This window comes from Micromys minutus (genome assembly GCF_963924665.1).
Source record: "Micromys minutus genome assembly, chromosome: 1".
NCBI lineage: Eukaryota > Metazoa > Chordata > Mammalia > Rodentia > Muridae > Micromys > Micromys minutus.
Genome location: NC_137969.1, coordinates 33,876,671 through 33,896,220, shown reverse-complemented (window position 1 = coordinate 33,896,220; position 19,550 = coordinate 33,876,671). Strand labels below are relative to the sequence as shown.

The window sequence follows — 19,550 nt, the reverse complement described above, 5'->3', positions numbered from 1 at the left end:
CTTAAAGAGAACCTGTTACTCTCATTTTCTTATACCAATATAATTTTAACTTTATTCTACACACTTATCTGTAACTGAATTTTTGGCTACATTGTGTGTTTTCTTCCACCCTTCTCCATTCTCTTTTTCTTCCCTTTCAATCCCCTAACACTAAATGAGAGAGAAGAAAGGACAGGTGGAAACAGGGCAAATTTGATCTTTACCATCAGTATATCTAATTTTTTTTTTTTTATCTCATCTATATTTACTGTTTAAAGCAGAATGTAATTGGGCACTGTTTCCATTCACAAGTCTTGCTGAGTCACAAGACCTAGGGAAATTCTTATAATCATCTCTTTGCATGTGACTACTTGACAAACCTCAACCAACAGCACCTAACCACCAGTCAGCCAACCAGCCCCTTCTACGGGGCTCTAGCATTTATATATCTTCTGAAACGTCCCCAGAATTCCAAATATCACACACTTAGAAACTATCTGCAGGGGATAAATTCATGCTCCTGTTAGAGTACAAGGCACATCATAGTCACTTGCTGTGAAACAGCTCCATATAGTCATACCTGGGTTTAAAACAGAAAACATATACCCATAATATTTTTGTGTTTTTTAAGAGAACAAAACTTTCACTACATTTATCATAGTCAAAGATAAGTATAACTCTCATCCTTCAACAAGAAATTGTCTTTTTTGCAACGGATTGAGACTATCACAGAGATCCATAACAGATTACAATGAAGAGAATTAGTGATCAGGGGATAGGTAGCCCAGTTGATACAATCTAACCTATACCTAAAGCTCAGAAACATCACAGTAGAGGGGAGGAAAGATTATAAGGGCAGGAAGGCAAGAAAGTCTGCTGTCATATAGTGTAGCTTAGAAATACAAGGAAGTTGCAACCATAAAATCTTAACCATGTGATTGCTTATATAATGATCTCAGCACTCTAGATATCAATATGGAAGGGGAAGATTCTAGAAGATTCAACATCTACATGTAGAGCTACAGCAATCAATGGTTGGAGAGAAAGGGGGAATCAGTTTTCTTTTGGAATAAACTTCCTGATAAGTTATCTAATCCCAAATAGTCAGCACTAAAAAAAATTCACATATAAGCAATACAGGATTGGTAGGGTGTTTGTGTATTTGAGTGTGTGTGTGTGTGTGTGTGAGAGAGAGAGAGAGAGAGAGAGAGAGAGAGAGAGAGAGAGAGAGAGAGAGAGAGAGAGAGAGAGAGAGAGAGAAAATGATAATTCAATAAAATGGCAGGAAAGGAAAATATTTTCACACACTTTGCTTTCTCTTAGCAATCAGGTAAGGAAAGCAAAGCTTGATGTTTTAAAAATGAAACCTCTATTCCATAAACTTTCAGAATGGCCTCCACCAGAAAGATCTATGATGCTAGAAAGGACATCATTTATTGAAGAACAGCAAATAAATTGAAGTTTCTTGAAACCAGAAGCTCTCCTCTTCAATAAACTCCCAAGTACTTGTTATCTGAACCACTTTTAAAAGGAATCTTGCTCGGCTGTGTGATGCATGTCTTTGTGTTTTGCAGTGAGGGAGCATTAAGCATATATCTCTTAAGAGCTTCTGGCCATCAACTTCCCCCAAAGAAGAAAGCAAAAGGAGACTGGGAGAGGAAGGCTGAACAGGAAAACAAACACTTGGTCTTTTCTGATGGGAGTTACCCTCAACATGAGGAGCTATACGAAAGGATCATGGCATTAAAAATATGGAGACTCTAGAGACGCTACTACCTCTCATATCACTAAGAGCTGTGAAAGGAGCTATTAGCACATAGGTCTGGAGAGATGTACAATTAAACACAGCAAATTCTAATGTCTAACCTTAAGATTTACCAAGGGTATATGTCACAACAGCTATAGTAAATAAAAACCCATACATAGGATTTCCAAGCAGTTCTTGAGAAGAAATAGTCTTCTGTAGGGAAGAACATAGCAATTGATTATCTAGTACCAAAAGTTCAGTCCTGACAAATATATATGAGTAACATTATACACACTGATCAAGTTATATTTTAAAATATCTGTGTATACATACACACATATATGTACAATAATGAATAATAAGAAAAGGATCATGGATTAGAAAGAGAGCAGAAAGAGGTATATGAGAGGCTTTGGAGGGATGAAAGGAAAGCAGAAATAAATTTTATTATAATCTCAACAATATATGAATAAGAACTAAAAATGAAAAAATAAATGTTAAAGGAAAAGACACGCATGTGTTTTTATATTAAAGGTGATTTCTAATTTTCATTTAATGTAGACATTTTTATGTGAATCTACCAAAAGAAACATGTCAAATTTTTATAAAACAACAGCAGTATTTCACAATATGTTGGGGAAACTTGCTAAGGGCAGCACAGTCTTTGCCCCATAGAGTCAATAATCAGTGGCTCAAGTTCTAAAGTTTCTGGTACATTTCTAACAGCTGAAATAATTTGCATCACATATTTAAGTCATCAACACAACTATGTGTATTTTAATCACTCACCAATAAAAGAATATCAGGCTTTCCCACCAGGGCCAGGGCTGTGGAGAGCTTCCGTCTGGTGCCCCCACTATAAGTGGCCACAGGTTTGTCCACATGAAGTTCGAGATGCAGGCGCCTTACCAGGTCTGCAGCAACCTGGAAGAGAGATGCTTGTCCATGAGACTTTATCCGTGACACCCATGTGTCCTGGGTTGCTGCTGACTCCTGCTTCCTCCCACTATGCTCACACCATTCCTCTCACCAGAGGACCAGAGGCCTTCCTTACGCTATTTCACTTTATAGAATGGGAACAATGGAGAAAGAACAGGGAGGAGAGGGTCCCATGTCTGATGGCCAAACACAGGTCTGGAAATCTGAGAACTCCGAATCAATGCTGAGTCTAGAATAATATCCATATTCAGGTGAGTAGAATAAAGGGGACCCAAAGGATGGCTAAGAAGGATCTGAATAGAAAGGTAACAAAATGAGGCGCCAAAAACATCAAGGGAAACGGCACTGAGGGAATTTGTATAAACACACCTCAGAAATATCCCTTTTACCATGGTAGGCCATTGATGCAATCTACACATTCAAAATTCAGTTTACATAGTATTCAGGATGGGAAAAGGTGGGACCAGCTCTTCACAGCTAGGAGGAACTATCTGATCATTTCATAAGGATGAGACCTCATTCACCAGAACTTAAACATATGCTCATCCACTAGGATTAGCAGTGAAGTCCTAGTCCTCAGGTTCAGAACCTCTTTTCTTTCCACCATCCCCACCTGTATCAAAACACACACCCTGACAACACACTTACCCTTTTTAATGTAAATTTCACTTCTCTCTGATGCAGAGCAGCTGAGTCTCTAAAATTACACTTAGGTTTGTCTTCCCCAGGATAATTTGACTTAAACCATTTATTATTTATTTCATTTATTATCTATGTCAAGATCTATCTCTTATATGGGACCCAAGTTAGGTATTTTCTTTCATTGTTTTCAACTCTCTGTGCATAGTATATGTATGTATGTATATGTATAGACATATATATACACTGTGTTATGAATGTTTATTGGAACAAAATGTATTTTATTCAAAAGAGGAATGAAAAGAAGCTAATAAAGGGGAGAAACATACATATATATGTGTGTGTGTGTGTGTGTGTAAATATATATATATACATATACATATATGTAATGTAATTCTTGCATAGACAAAAATCGACAGTAATTGAAGTGTTAATGCAAATATCAATGCAGGCCTATTTTTAGATATTATCACATAACCAAACGAGTAAAATATATATATGATTCATGTTTTTTAAAAGATTTATTTATTTTTTTATATATAAGTGCGCTGTAGCTGTCATCAGACACACCAAAAGAGGGCATCAGATCTCATTACAGATGGTTGTGAGCCACCATGTGGTTGCTGAGAATCAAACTCAGGACCTCTGGAATAACAGTTGGAGCTCTTAACTGCTGAGTCATCTCTCTAGCCCATAATTCATGTTTACAAGGACAAATTCCATATAATTATGACAGTTGATAACTGTATCTTAAGGCACTAAATGAAACAATTCTAGGCCAACGTCCATACTTGTTGTTACAAACATATAAAACTTAGGACTATAAAATGATAACTATGATCTGTTACAAATGTGAAACCTTTGGATCATAACATCTTATGTTAACCTAACCTAAATTATTTCATCAGTATTGTGTGGATTCTAGGGAATTTAGAAATTGAGCTAGAAAACACAACAAGTTCTGTTCTCTGGTAAACAGTATGAGTAGAGGAAAACCGAAGGCACACAGTAACTAAAACTGGAGTAGAAAAGGCCATCTCAACGTTAATCCTTTGTTCTCACTGAAAACATTCAAGCCCCTTTCTCCACACTGCCTCCCAGGAAACATCCCTTTTCCCGAATTCATTCAGCCCAATTATGACAATTAAAATAAATTGAATAAAAGCCTTTCTGAGCAAATAAAAACTTCAAACTATTTTATCCAGGATTAGCAGACAAATGCGAGTAACTAATTGAGGTGCTGCAGCAGACAGGCTAAGACAGAAGCCTGCGCTGCAAGGATTAGAAAGAACCCATTGTGTCCATGGGATCACAAAGCAGAAGTGTAAGCAATGTCCCTGGTGATGTTCATATGCAAGATGGAGGGAGGAAGTAGGCTCCCTAGGAGAGAAAACCTTTGCTTCAGTGAGCAGCTCTGTGGTTACACAGATCTTTCATGGCTTTTGAAAAACACAAAGAACTGGAAAAAAAAAAAAAAAAAACAGAAATAGGAAAAAGTGAAATTTTGGGTTATCTTTTCAGAGTTATGAAAATGTTCAAAACATACGTGTGTTATGAATGTTTATTGCAATAAAATGCATTTTATTCAGAAGAGGAGTGAAAGGGAGCTAATAAAGGGGAAATCAAAGCAAACTAATGATGACAAGCCCTGGCTTTATAGTAATGTGCCTCAGAGCGAATACATTCTTACTGAATTTTCCAAATGCTGCTGGTGGTTATTTTTATGAAACCAGAAAATGTTTGTTATATTTTCCTAATTTCACAAAAGGTTACATGGCGCAGACTACAAATCCCAGAGCAGTTAGTCATGGGGAAGCTCGCAGACTGTAAAGGTACAAATGTCTGATCGAATGCTCTGTGAATGTGACTTTCAGAAAATAGCTGAAAGTGATCTAATGAAAAACATCTTATCACCATCTTTTCTGCAACCAGCACCCCTATCAAAATAATGACAAATGTAATGTCCTAGGAATCAAGGCTGGCAAATGCTACCTAGAACTCAAAACATCATAAGGCACAAACAGTCATGGACGTCATAAGGTATAAGATCTTGTGCATGGTTTTGGTTTTTGGTATTTATTTTCTGAAAGCTCCCGAAATTGTACTACATTTAGAACAGAAGACTGGGACTCATTATTTCCATTGCTCAGGCTGTACCACGTTCAACACACATTGGAACTTTGGGGAATATCCAGTAGACGAAAAGATTATTCAGAATAGCATGCATACTCATCATATTTCTGAGCCAAAGCCTGCCCATATGCAGGTGTGATGCCTGTATTAAAACTGTTGTGTGAAATTCACAATGAAAATCACACACTGAGAAGGGAAAATGGAGCCAAGGATTTCCCAAGGGAAGGCCATCCTGGAACCATGGCTCTGCCAGGAATCTCCTCATCAATTCTTCTTCACTCAGAACTTAGTTCTTCTTAAAACCCATGGCAAACGGGGAAAAGAAATTTAAGATTCAAGTCATGTCTACAGAGAAGATGCTAAAAGTAAACTAAGAAGCAATTCTATAACAATGAATAGGTATTTACAAAGGTAGGCCTAGTATAGGTCCTACTTAACTCCCAGAAAAAAAATCATGGACAAGAAAGAAGTCTGTTAAAGAGCATCAGTTTGAGTGTTAGATATATAAGAAGGGGAAAGTGCCTCTTTTGTATCCATGGCTCCGAGATTGAACTGGGTCCAATTTACTGGAACACAATAGAAAGTAAATAGGGAAAGTACCAGGCTACAGTAGACTTATACAGTTTCTGCTTCCTTGATCATACACACCAAAAACTACAGAAATAATCCTGAGATACAGATGGTGGAAGATGCTTTGTCCAAGTCTGGTAGCAACCATCAGGGTGGTGTCAATCAAAGTCTGTGCTATAGATACCTGTTAGCTGACCTCTCTGGGTTTCATGTTCCCGAATTGGAAAATCAGGCATATACCTCTTAACTGTTTTGTTCAGGATATTAAACATACATACAGAGAAGCATCTTTGAGTCACTTAAGGACAGGATATGTTCTAAAAAGTAAATCTTCAGACATTTCATCACACCGTCAACCTTAAAGATCTGCCATCCAATCCTGGGTAGTAGATGTCAATCACTGAACATGGATGTAACCTCTCAATAGAATCAAGAGCTATGGTAAATATAAGGTTCATGAGGCTGTTGCCAGGGTATATGGCCTTACCATAACCCAGTTTTTATAAACAGAAGTAAATCTGCACAGCAATAAACACATTATAGTATAGCAAAGATATAAACCAGCAATAGTCAAGCACTGGATACAGCAATCCTTGATACAGCTGATGACAGAGGTTTATTACAACTGCCACTGTTACACAACTGATATACTGTAATGCAGCTGTTAAGGTGGGTGTGATGTCATCAATTTATTGGGATTTTTCATAACAATTTTGCATCCCTACCATTATTGGATTCATGGTAGATGAAATGTTCAGAAATGGATTGCAACTACATTAATTAGGTCATCATTTTATGTTATTTAACACTAATGCCCTATAATAAGTACCTCAGAGTCCTGTGCTTGCTTATTCTATATTTGAAATGCTCACACAATTTACAGTGGTGAGAAATTGGCTGCGAGAGGCACTGCGTCCTTTAGGAATACATATAAGATGTGCTGAATTAATAGAAACCACTGCATGAGCAAGTAGCAATATCATCTGCATAATCTACTACAGCTTCATGAGAGAAATAAAGCTAGTCTATAATTAGTTAGAATTACAGTAACTTCTCAGTGGAGGAGCTCAAAACACAGACAGAAGGACAGTGGGCTATCAGAAGGCAATTGCCTAGGTGACAGAGAGCACCCTGTCTTATTAAGGGAGTCTTTTCAGAGGTGCATTCATCCAGACAGCAGAGGCCAGCTTATAGCCACTTGGCAAGAATCTACCTCTTCAATCAAAAACTAACAAGAGGGAGCTGACAGAGAAAATGCCTATTAAGGACTAAGCCAAGAATTAGTATTGGATGCCAAGAGCTGTTTATTCTTAGTGGGTCCCCTGCAATGTGGTCAGTTTATTAAGATGGGTGGTAGGTCAACCAAAGGTCCTGGGTCTGAACAAAGAAGGGGAATGCTTCTGTTCTTGTTTGGAAGTTATGGAGTGGAAATCAATGAAACAAACAAACAAAAATAGAAGACTACAGTATTACTAAAGTAAATCAGGATAAATTGTCCTAAACCAGTGATGGCAGAGGCTAGCCTATCATGAATCCTAAGATGTGCCAGCTCCTACAGACTCTTGTTTGAGAATACACCAATAAAATCCACCTCCTTTATTCCTTAATCTTTTTGTAAAACCAGTAATCTAGCATGAACTTTGTGTACCACAAAGAGGCATACTAAGGGTGAAATGTGCCTTAAGTATTTTCTATTGTGAAACATTCCTATTAGAAATGTCCTCTAAGCTGTCTGTCAAGGCTATGAGCTTTCCACAGCTTCCATCGAGTGAAGGAGCAAGTCTCCACTGCCCCATTTCACCTGCTCTTCGTTACTCTCAGACAGCATATGGTCCCCATGTGGCCTCAGAGTTTCTAAAGTTCTCACTGTCCTTCATTCTCCTGAAACAACCCAGAAAATACTTTTGGAAGGAATATTTCCTCCTGCTACCAGAGGAGACACCTTCTCCAATAACTCCCAAGTTTCACAAATACTCTGTACCCAGTTTTCCAGTTTGTTCCTGACTGCAATCATTAAGCTGAAAAGTAGATTTTAATAGGAAAAATAGAAAAGCTTAGAGATACAGAGTAAAAGAGGATATTATTTTTTACTTAGCTCCTTGTACAGGATGCCCCCACTGACACATTTTAAAATATATAATACCGATACAAAATTTAATGTTGGAAAATGATTTCACCTTGAACTCCTCTGGTTGTATGGCTTCTTATCCTGGAGTGAGAGAACAGTGTTGGAGCCATAGCTGATGGACCAGCATGTCTCAGTGGATCTTTTTTCTTTGGAAAACCCCAAGATTGCTCACCTCTGGAACGGACTGTTTTGGAATTCCACGGAGACTGCAATAGTATTGAAGATGTTCCCAGCCAGTCAGGAGCTCATCCAGGGCATCCTGCTGTGGACAGTAGCCAATAAGAATGCCCACTTTGCCAGCAGAAGCCAGATCCACCATGTCTCTGCAAATACAAATAGAAAAAGCTGACAAAAGGTTCTATGAATGCATTATCAACCTATCCCTTAAATCTGACTGGCTGATCAATTACTCCCTTTCTATACCTAACTAATTTTGCCCAAATACTTCCACCTAAAGACAAAAGAAAGGTATCAGAAAATGTTACAACAAAATAGGTATCTTTGCACATGAACTATTAAGTTAAAGGTAACTGCAAACAGCAAACTGTGAGAAAGCTGTTGTTCTTACCCCAGCCTCAGATCATAAGCTTATAAACATTCCCCTTTGTAAAGGACTTGTCCCCAAAGTCACATAAGCAAGTTCTCCCAACAAATTTCTCACTTCCATCCCTTGTTTCTTCTGCCCCCTTCCTTTCCTACTGGATCATCTCTCTCTGGAGAAGTCTGACTGATTTATTATGTTTACAAAGAATTGATTGTTGGGGGGTGTGACTCATAGTCTAGTTTTTCTTCCTATTATGGGAAGACAGAGTAATACAACCCTATGTCAGTAGCAGGTCATCTTCACATGACCTATGTCTAGTAGAACCTTCTTCTTTCTCTACTATTTGATAGTGCTGTGATTGTTTCACAGTTGCTTTCATGACTCATTGCGGCTTCTCTTTGTTCAGTCTTGCATAGAAAATGAGATTGTCAAGGAGGAATGTCCTCTTGGGTTTGTAGTCTGATAAATAATAAATACATTTTACATCATGCCTCATCATATTGTTTTTCTTATACAAATATGCAAAGGTTGAAAATAAATTCAAGTTTCAAGTATCTTTCTATACTTTGTTACTAACTCTGAAAAACTATTATATATATTATATGTTTATTGATCTATATATATTGTTATGAATAAATATGAATATATATAAATAATGAAAATATCCACTATTATGTTTTATGTGTAGTTTCTAGAATTGCAAGTATCTCAATTTTAAATTCATTATCAGAGTTGAGGCCCACCTGGGCATTTTATCGGTTTTTTGTTTGTTTGTTTGTTTGTTTGTTTGTTTGTTTGTGTTTGTTTTGTTGGGGGAGTTACTCTAAAAATTTTATAATTAAAAAGATATCAACTCCTTAACTAAAACTATTCAGAAAAGTTTTGGCCCATCAAACATTGAACAACTGGCTCAAATGCAGGATATATCCAGGTAAATTTTCTGCAATGACAGGCATGCGTCCAAAGAGAAGAAAAATCCACTGTGATAAGTAAGTGTTCATCTTGCTGAAGCTTGGGACGTTGTAACAAATGAAGACAGAGCGCAGAAAGTGGTTCCAGACAGGCAGAAGAGATATGCAGAGCCATATTATTCTCTAGAGATAAAAAGGAGATACGGTGCTACAGAGTCAGACAGGAATGGAAGAGCCCATACACCAGAGAAAAGGAAGAGAATCTGTAACTGAGGCTCTTCCGCTTGGGATCCATGGACATAAGAAAGAAATTAACAATTCCCCCCAAGTGTAAAGCCCTCTTTAAAGTGGAATGAGTAGATACTGATGGAAATAACAATGGTAAAGGCATCAGCAACAATGAAGCCTTGGCTTTGGAATTTATATGAGGAATTAGAACTCATTAGCATGAAAAGGAAAAGTGAAATGGAAAATCCAGGGGCCTATTTACTTGATTGATTTGAGAAATGAAATGTCTTATAAGCCACTTTAAATATTTTACTGTAACTCAAAGAATATTTGGAAGAAATATCTGTCCTTTTACCCAAAAGTCTCAATAAAAATATATTACATATCTTGATCTGAAACACAAAAGAAATGGGACAAAAGTAAACCTAGATAACAAAGAATAAAAAAACACAAACTAAAGAAATAGACAAAATAGAAAAATCAAGACAATAACAAAAACTTTCAAAGTCACTGCTTAAGTTTTGGGATAAAAAAAAAAAAAAAAAAAAAACTTCAATTTTTTAGATACACTGGCCAAGAACCAAAAACAAAAAGATTCACATGATTAAAATTACAACTTACATTTCTGTTAAGATATAGAAAAACAGAGAAGGTTATAATGATCAATGTGAGATGGTTTGTATGAGATGAACAAGTACCTAAGAATAAACAAGCCACTGAATATATCCAAATGAGGGAGAACGAACTTCACCAGATGCACAAGGAAGTAAGTTAAACAAGTACTTTTTAAATTGCCCACAATTTAACCAGAATGAGATAATTTCAGTAGAGTTCTAACAAATGTTTGAAGACTAACATCAATCCTTCCCAGGCTGTTTCAAACAAAGAAGAGACAAGTACAACTCTGAAATAATTTCAAAAGAATCATAACATCCTGATAATGAAACCAAAGACATGAGAAGAAAATAAAACTCTGTAATTTATTAGAACTACAGATGTATGAATTCTTACAAAATATACATTTTTATCAACTGACAGTGAGGTTATGCCCCAGTAAAGTCAACATGAAATGAAAATATTATAAATAAAAAATGTTTTCACTGTAAGTGTGTTTACATATTTATGTATTTCTACAACCTCAGGGGTAAAAGGAAGACAGCCATGAGTTGAAAGCTATCTTGAGCTATTTATCAAGTTCCAGGCTATTGTAAGGAGATCCTGCTGCTGACAAAAAGGGGAAAGAAGCATTACTATTTTTTAATTGCTGAATGAATGAATGAATGAATGAATATTATAGCTTCAACTGGTCTACCTTAAACATTCTTAGGACTCAAATTTGCCTGCAGCTTAGCACAGTGGAAATATTATTATTGCATATTACTAGCCTTGGAAGAGTTGAAAATTCAAAGTACATTCTATCATTAACAAACATTTATTTCCTACCATCATAGAGACAGAGATAAAAAAACCATGCTTAGAATCTTGTAAGTCAGAAACCATGTGTGTAAGGAAATCGTGGACCCTCTAACAGCAGTAGCAGGGGCTGTCCCTGAATGTGTTGCCTTCCTGCCTGTGAATCCTATTCCCCAAAATTAGCCTCAGTGAGAGAAGCTGCACCTAGTCCTGCAATGACGTGATATGTACATGGATAGATAAGTGATACCTAGAATAGGACTCCCCTTTCTCAAAGGAGAAGGAGGGGGGAGAAATTGGGGAAAGGTTCCGCATAGAGGGGTACTGGGAGGAGGGGCTAATACTGGGATCTAAAGTGAATAAATAAATAAAATTAATAAAAATTAAAACCATTTTTACCTACAATAAAAAAAAGGAAATCAAATGCAGCAATACAAGCTGATATGTAAAAATATATAATAGATGTAATATCTAGCAGGGTATATTAGCTGTAAGGAGGTTAAGATAAACCTAAATAAAGTTTGTTTAACATATGAAAATAATTCCTTGCATATTGCGTTAGTAGGAAATGTCTGCCTCAATCTTTAAAGTTAAGGAGGTTTTTTTATATTATGTTGACTGGCTCTTCTCAACTGCAAGGAACTCTTGGGCAATGAACAAGGAGGTTTCACTTAAATTATCTGGCCAACTGGGTGATATGAAACACATGTGGTCAATAGTCTCATTGTTACTGAATCTAGACACGCTTTCCTGAGCATGGCCAGTATGTACTATCTGTATTTTAATAACTTTGAGCTCTAAAAATGGAAATAGCTAAGAACAGGTACTCGAGGAGCCCAGCAACAGAATGAGTCTATGTCTTTTAATCTTTACAGTTAGCATTGTCCAGTACAGTGGTGGCTTGTCTCTAATCCTCATTTCACAATTAAATAAAACAGAGAGCTTGTCACTATTCCCAGAGCAGGGCATGCTCCTTTTTCTACTGTGTAAAGATTGGCACATTTTCATTGGAGTTAGTAGAAGCCCTTTATTGGATAAAGCTTTCTCATAGGACAATGGTTATAAATGATTCTTGTTTTAGTTTTTAAAATCTTCAGATAAAACTTGAGACCTCCAAAATGCTAGATACTTTTCTTTTTAACCACCAAGCTATACCCTAAGCCACAAGATGTAGAACTGTCACAGTGAAACAATATCTACATTTAAGCATCTTTCCTATATACCAATGTGGCATTGGGGGAAAAAAAGCATGCTTTCTGAAAGAACAGCCAGCGGTCTTAACTGCTAACTAATCCCTCTGGGCCCTCATTACTGTAAATACTTGGGCCCCTTCAAAATTTTTCTTATCTCAACTTTGGGGAAAGTATGATTAGGGGAAAGGGGAGAACAGCTGCTATAGTTAAAGCCTTGGTAGCCAGAATTGTGTTTACAGTAGTGTGGTACTCTGGTCCATGTGGAGACACTGCAGGTATAGCCTTATGCGGAGCTATGCACAAAAGGATGTGGTAAGATAATGCGACTTGAGCAAAGCAGGAGATAATGACCCAGCCAGAGATCATCATAATGGACTGAGAAGGTGAGCTTATTTAAGTCCCTTCATCTAACTCCAGGGGATGCTAACCACACACTTCTTAAATCAGAATCACTGTCAATCATAGTTCCGCTATTAGAAAATGCCCCCAGCCATTTCATAGTTTCCACACGTTTGCATTTGGTTATCTCGGCCTAATAGAGAAGGTCATAACATTCTGTATGCTTTATGATTCTGCACTACTTAGAAAGACAAGACATTTTTCAGTGTTGGATCTGACATAAAAATGAACTTCAAGTGGCTTTTATCATGATGCTTTTCAACTGTTTTTTTTTTTTTCTCTTTAATTAATGGCACAACAGTTCAAAAACCCCAGAAATTAAATACAAAGCTCAGAAGAACCTTCTGAGAGGCTTTTGCAGAAAGCCTTCTCACTCCGGGTATTTAATTTTCTTTATATTATCAGCAGTCTGTAAACTGTCAAATAGTTAATGAGAGCAAAAGGCTGTTCGGTGGACCTGGCATGATTTGCTTTCCAGCACTTCAGTGTTTGTACTTTTCTTGCTTTTCAAACACTTGCTTAGCCTACGCTGCCCACATTTACCTGCGGGTTTACCACAGACTTTATTATCAGGTGACTGGGTTTGGTCTAATAGGAGGGTTTATGTGTATCTTCAATGGATGCCCCAAAGTAACTGGGGCTATAAACCAAGCATCAGAGAGCCCTGAGAATATGATACATTTGTGATGCTTTTCCTATTAATATAAATCAAGAATGTATAATTGTAGGCTGGGACACATGCCTACCCTGTTTAAGGTACAACTCACACATATACCACGTGTGTCCTTGTCTCACGCAGGTGGAATTTTCCCAAGTCTTTTTGATGGGTAATTAATTAGGAATATACATGCAACAGGGGAGTATAGTAATTCTTTCAGGGGGTATTTAAACTTTAACTCATTCTACATTTAACCCCTGTGTACATAGCTAAAATAAAATCCACCAAGCTAATAAATATCCTTATAAAATTGTATAATCATAAACAATAGCATTTTCATACTGCTGATGTTTTTTCTTTCTAGCTCATCAAGAGAATACTAGGACAACAATACATCTCATTAAAATATGCACCTACTTTTTGAATGTCAGTTGCAAATTTTCATATGTGTATTATTACTGCTGTATTGTGGTAACAAAACACCATGACCAAAACCAAATCATGTAAGCAAAAGCTTATTTTAGCTAATGGTGTCAAATGAATAGTCCATGATAACAAAGAATGTATGATGGCAAGTGAGATCAAGAAGCTGTGAGATCATATTTTTAGCCACACACAGGAAGCAGAAAGTCAAGTGGTAAGTGGGGTAATGCTATAAACCCTTAAAGCCCTCCCAACTTCAACTAGACTATACTATTTAAAAGGCAAGTGGAACATAAGCTGTATAGCAACAATGCCATCTTTTGTTTATAAACTAGAGGGGAAGATAAGCCAGAATGAAAATGTCTCAACCTGAGGTTTTTTAGTCTTAGCCATTCTGACTGGTGTGAGGTAAAATCTCAGGGTTTTGATTTGCATTTCCCTGATGCATAGGGATGTTGAGCATTTCTTTAGGTGTTTTTCAGCCATTCTGTATTCCTCAGTTGAGAATTTTTTTTTAGATCTGTACCCCATTTTTAATAGGATTATTTGATTATCAGGAGGCTTACTTCTTGAGTTCTTTGTGGTAAAGATATTTTCCCACTCCTCCACTATTGCTGGAATTGCAAGCTGGTACAACCACTCTGAAATTCTGGTGGTTCTTCAGAAAATTGGACATAGTATGACCTGAGGACCCAGCTATACCACTCCTAGACATATACCCAAATGACACTATAACATATAACAAGGACACATGTTCCATCATGTTCATAGCAGACTTACTTATAATAGCTAGAAGCTGGAAAGAACCCATATGTCCTTCACCAGAGGAACAGATACAGAAAATGTGGTATATTTACACATGGAGTACTACTCAGCTATTAAAAACAATGGCTTTATGAAATTCTCAGGTAAAAGGATGGAACTAGAATGCTATCATCCTGAGTGAGGTAACCCAGTCACAAAAGAACACACATGGTATACACTCACTGATAAGTGGATATTAGCCTCAAAAGCTCAGCATACCCAAGAAACAATTTACAGATCTTATAAAGCTCAAAAAGAAGGAAGGCCAGAATGTGGATACCTCAGTCCTTCTTAGAAGGGAGAACAAAACACTCACAGGAGGAAATACAGGAACAAATAGAGGATCAGGGATTGGAGAAAAGATCATCCAGAGACTGCCTCACCTGGGGATCCATCCCATAAGCAGCCACCCAACCCAAGCACTATTGCTGATGCCAAGAAGTATTTACTGGCAGGAGCCTAATATGGATGCCTCCTCAGAGGCTCTGCCAAAGCCATACTGAGACAGATAAGGATGCTTGCATGTAACCATCAAACTGAGCACAGGACCACAAATGTAGGAGCTAGAGAAAGGACTGCAGGAGCTGAAAGGTTTTGCCACCCCATGGGAAGAACAACATTATCAACCCACCTAATCCTCCAGAGCTCCCAGGGACTAAAACACTAACCAATGAGCACCCAGGGAGAGACCCATGGCTCCAGTTGCATATGTAGCATTGTCTGGCATCAATGGGAGAAGAGACCTTTGGTCCAGTGAAGGCATGTTTCCCAATGTAGGGGAATGCCAAGGTGCTGAGGCAGAAGTGGGTAGTTGGGAGAGGGAGCATTTTCATGGAAGCAAGGGGATGAGGAGGGGAAATGGGAGTTGGGGGGAAAGGGGTTAACATTTGAAAAGTAAATACAGACGTTGTTCAATAAAGTGAAAAAAATAAAAAATAAATTAAAATTAAAAAAAGAAGGAAAAAAGAAAATGTTTCATCCTTAGAATATTTTTCATCATTTCTAAAGCTTTGCAAGGACCTCAATAATTTTTTAACTTAGAAAAAAAAAAGTCAAATCAAAAGAACTTAAATTCAAGTTTATATTGTTCTGTAAGGTAAAGTGTATAGATATCAAACTAAAATTATTAAGATGACCTAACTTATAGGAAAATCATGGTAAATGCAGTTTGTTATTTAGTGAAATGTCACAGGAAGCATGGCCTTATAGGTAAAATAATTGCGAGCTATGAAACAATTTCATCACCTTTGAAAAACTACAATATTTTCATGTCATTCCTAAAGATAATACTAGCTATTTTCTTTTTATGCTTAATAAACTTGTCAACTACTTTCTATATTTTTGGAAACTAAATCTTATATAAACGTCATAACTTTATGTCTGCCTGTCTCAGAAGGTAGACACATACGTTACATTTCTGCCTAAAAAGAACAGGAAGATCAAAAGGACAAAGGAAGATGTATTTATCCTTTTAGAAGAAAAGCACTACAGCGAAAGCGAGACAAAGTATGAATCTCCTTTTCACATTCTTGGTCACCAGATAACACCGAGTGCTTTATAAACCCTGCCTCTAGCTTCATACCTCTGCACACACCTCTTCTTGCTATCTGAGGTGAATGTGAAGCTCCAGAGCCTAACAGAGATGATGTGCTCTGTCCTCCTCCTCTGTCTTATCCATGTGTGTCTTGTGCTCCATGTCTCTACTGTCCACTGCCTACATATTTAGGAAGATAAACTGGGCATAGGCTGTCACACTTGATGTAGTCAGATCTTTACCCCACACTGGATCTACATACACTAAGTATGACACCTCTAAGGATTCTCTAAAATGCCCAAAGAATAATTTAAAAGCAAACAAATAAGTAAGTGGTGGAATAATTTGAGTGTGCGAAATAAGTAACAATGAAAAAGTCTAAACCCAAGATCATATTGTTAGGACATGAGGACAAGGACAGAGGTGCCAAGCTTCAGAAACAAGTTTTAGGGATCAAAAAACATTTTACGGCTGTATTTTGAGAGCCAAACTTCTGTAAAGTTCAAAGGAACATCGCATGATCAACTTGGATTACCATAGTAATGCCAGATTTTGTTTTTAATCTATGACACTAGATATTGCCTACTCAAGTTTATCAAAATGATGTTTCGACCTCCAGCGAAGCAGGTCAATGAGTTTTGGACCTATGCTTAAAGTTTGCTTTAACTTTTCAGTGATCAAGTATTAAGAGGAAACAGATGATCATAGACTGTCAGTTACTTTAGGAAAATAAGATGAATATTTTCTAGAAACTGAAAACTGACAAGATCAGTATTAATTCTCAGATTATTTTTTTAAATGTGCATAAGCTGAGGATATGGCTAAGTAATGAAGTATTTGCCTTGCATGCATGAGACCTTGGGTTCAACTCCAGCACTGTCTTTTTTTTTTTTTTTTTGTAAAAGAGAAAACCTGGTAAAACATATTTATTTAAATTATATTTTTAAGCATAACCCTGGAAGTACTCAATAAAACTAAATATGCATAAATCAAAAGTGGAGATGTTAAGCTAAGAAAGACAAGGGCAATTAAATGTAGTTGGTCAAATTTTTTTTTTTAAAAAAATGGTTTTGCTTTGTTTTGTCTGGTTTTTTTCCTTGTATTTTATTAGAATGTAGTGTTTCTGAACATAGCCTAGAGACAAAATGTGGCCACACTTATTTCTCACATTGCCAATAGATACTAATTCTACAGGATACAAGGTCAAGCATCTTAGTGAAATAAAAATGAAAAAGTGTAGAATAGAAAGTCCTTAAGGATAGGAGGAGACAATACATAAGAGCACAAAGAAGCTTCATAATCTGTGACATCCCAGGATGCCAGTTAATAAACACTGAGAGTAGTATGGGACATATGGTACAAATAACATATACATTGTCATATACGGTGATGGGCAGTGTTGCATGTCTGATCACCAAACAAGGGGAATAGACCAGAGAAAGAACTCCATTGGAGTCCAGTTTGGTGAACCAAAAATTTTGTCATCTGGCATAAGCCAGAAGTAAAGTTATTTACAGGAGCACAGGGAACTAAAAGGCAGCTTCAGCAGTGAAAAGTTCCACCACACCAGCAGCAGTAGTATCTCATAAAGCTCCTCAACAAAGCAGTCCTAGTCCAGTCAGCCTACCATCTCTTATACATTCTCGGTCCTCCATATCATGTCCAACAGAGACATACATAGAAACAATAGCTATAATTTCAGGAGAGGTGCTGATGACTGCCCCACACTTCTACAGGGGGTTGTTAAGCATCTCACTATAATTACCATAGGCCATCATAGTAATGTTCCCTTAGGATGGCTGATGGTCATGGCACACCTGAGGAAAACAGCCTTAGAACAACATAGATACTGTGAATCAGCAAGTGTCTTCATCTATTGTAAAAATAAAAAGGATGTGCACGTACACGTGAGCACATGCATGTGCACTTACCTTCAACAGGTTTGCTGTTTGAAAGTGAAAGGAACACTAGAGGTACTACAAATAGTCAGAACCTTAGAAAACTACATGTCAAGCTGAATTCTCCACGAAAAATGTTCACACCGTTCTTTGGCAACCATGCTATAGACAGAGTTACTTTTATCCATCGAGCTGAGAACTTGAGGGGTGGGCAGAAAAAGATTCCTGGTAGGACAGGCTTTCACAGCATCTACCAGGAACTAATCTCTTATTTCCCATATTTCAAGATCTAAGTAACAGTGTAGGCAATGGCAAAAATTTCTCAAGTGCTCATTATGTTTCAGGCAAAGATTATCTTGTATACCCCGAATGTTTTGGTTGTATTAAACTTTTGCATCAGTCTCTGAGTTAAGTGATCTTATCTCATGTTTAACATCCAAAGCACAGCACCAGTACATATGAACATTACACGTGAGGAATCAAACTCATTAGAATCAGTACATAAAGCAATGCCTCTTAGATAGAATAAGGCTTTTTGGTCACAGGTGTTCAGGAAAGCAGCCATTGTCTTATCAGCATCACTAAAGATAATCATCAGCTCACCACATTGAACACTCAATGTTATCAATACTATAAATGCTAAAAAGAAAAAAACAAACTAGGAAGAAATACAGTTGACACTGAGAAAAATTTAGTTGCCACCAATTTTAAACTATGTGACTAAGTCATAGATTGATACTTCTCTGTGCCACAGATTCTTCCCTTGTGAAATAAAAAAGACAAGTCACTCATTGATTTAAAAAAAAAATAGTAAGCTCTTCCATATACAAGTAAATGGAGTCAACCAGTTGGGTACCACAGATCTAAGTACATGCCATATGTCTTGGATGGGGAGGATTGACAGAAAAGAACCTGAGTGCCTGCAGGTATTGGTATCCTGTAACATTGTGGAAACTACATTCTTGATACAAAACGATAATACACACACTCCACACACACACACACACACACACACACACACACACACACACATACACACATACTTGCAGAATTCATAGTATAACAAACTCAATTCAAATCAAAACACAGATATATTAGCTTGTCCATCCTTAAACAAACTTAAGAATAAAGCTTCTCTGTTTTTATAGAACCAACTGTGCTAAGCAGCAATGAACCAGTATAGTCCTTCAAGGGGAAAAAGCATGTAAACAATACTGAAGGAATTTAGAAGTGCCATGCTTTGTTGGATATGGCCTAGGTTTCTAAGGTCAGGAACATCTGAAGGTAAGTTCCCACCAAGAGTGTTTACCATGAAGTTTCTAGCTTATATAACATGCTAATTCATGCTTGCAGATTAGAAGCCATTACTTAAACTCCATAAGATATAATATACAAATCTGTGGCATTGGA

General features: G+C 37.1%; 1 protein-coding gene across 1 annotated transcript in view; it reads right to left on the bottom strand.

Annotated features, from left to right (window-relative positions):
- Positions 1-19,550, bottom strand: part of ABCA13 (ATP binding cassette subfamily A member 13) — a gene marked incomplete at both ends in the record, with an annotated part of 453,164 nt that overhangs the window by 55,717 nt on the left and 377,897 nt on the right. The window contains 2 exons of the mRNA XM_080920446.1: positions 2,516-2,650; positions 8,308-8,458. Coding sequence (XP_080776572.1) covers positions 2,516-2,650; positions 8,308-8,458 — 286 coding nt within the window. The remainder of the gene's footprint in view (positions 1-2,515; positions 2,651-8,307; positions 8,459-19,550) is intronic.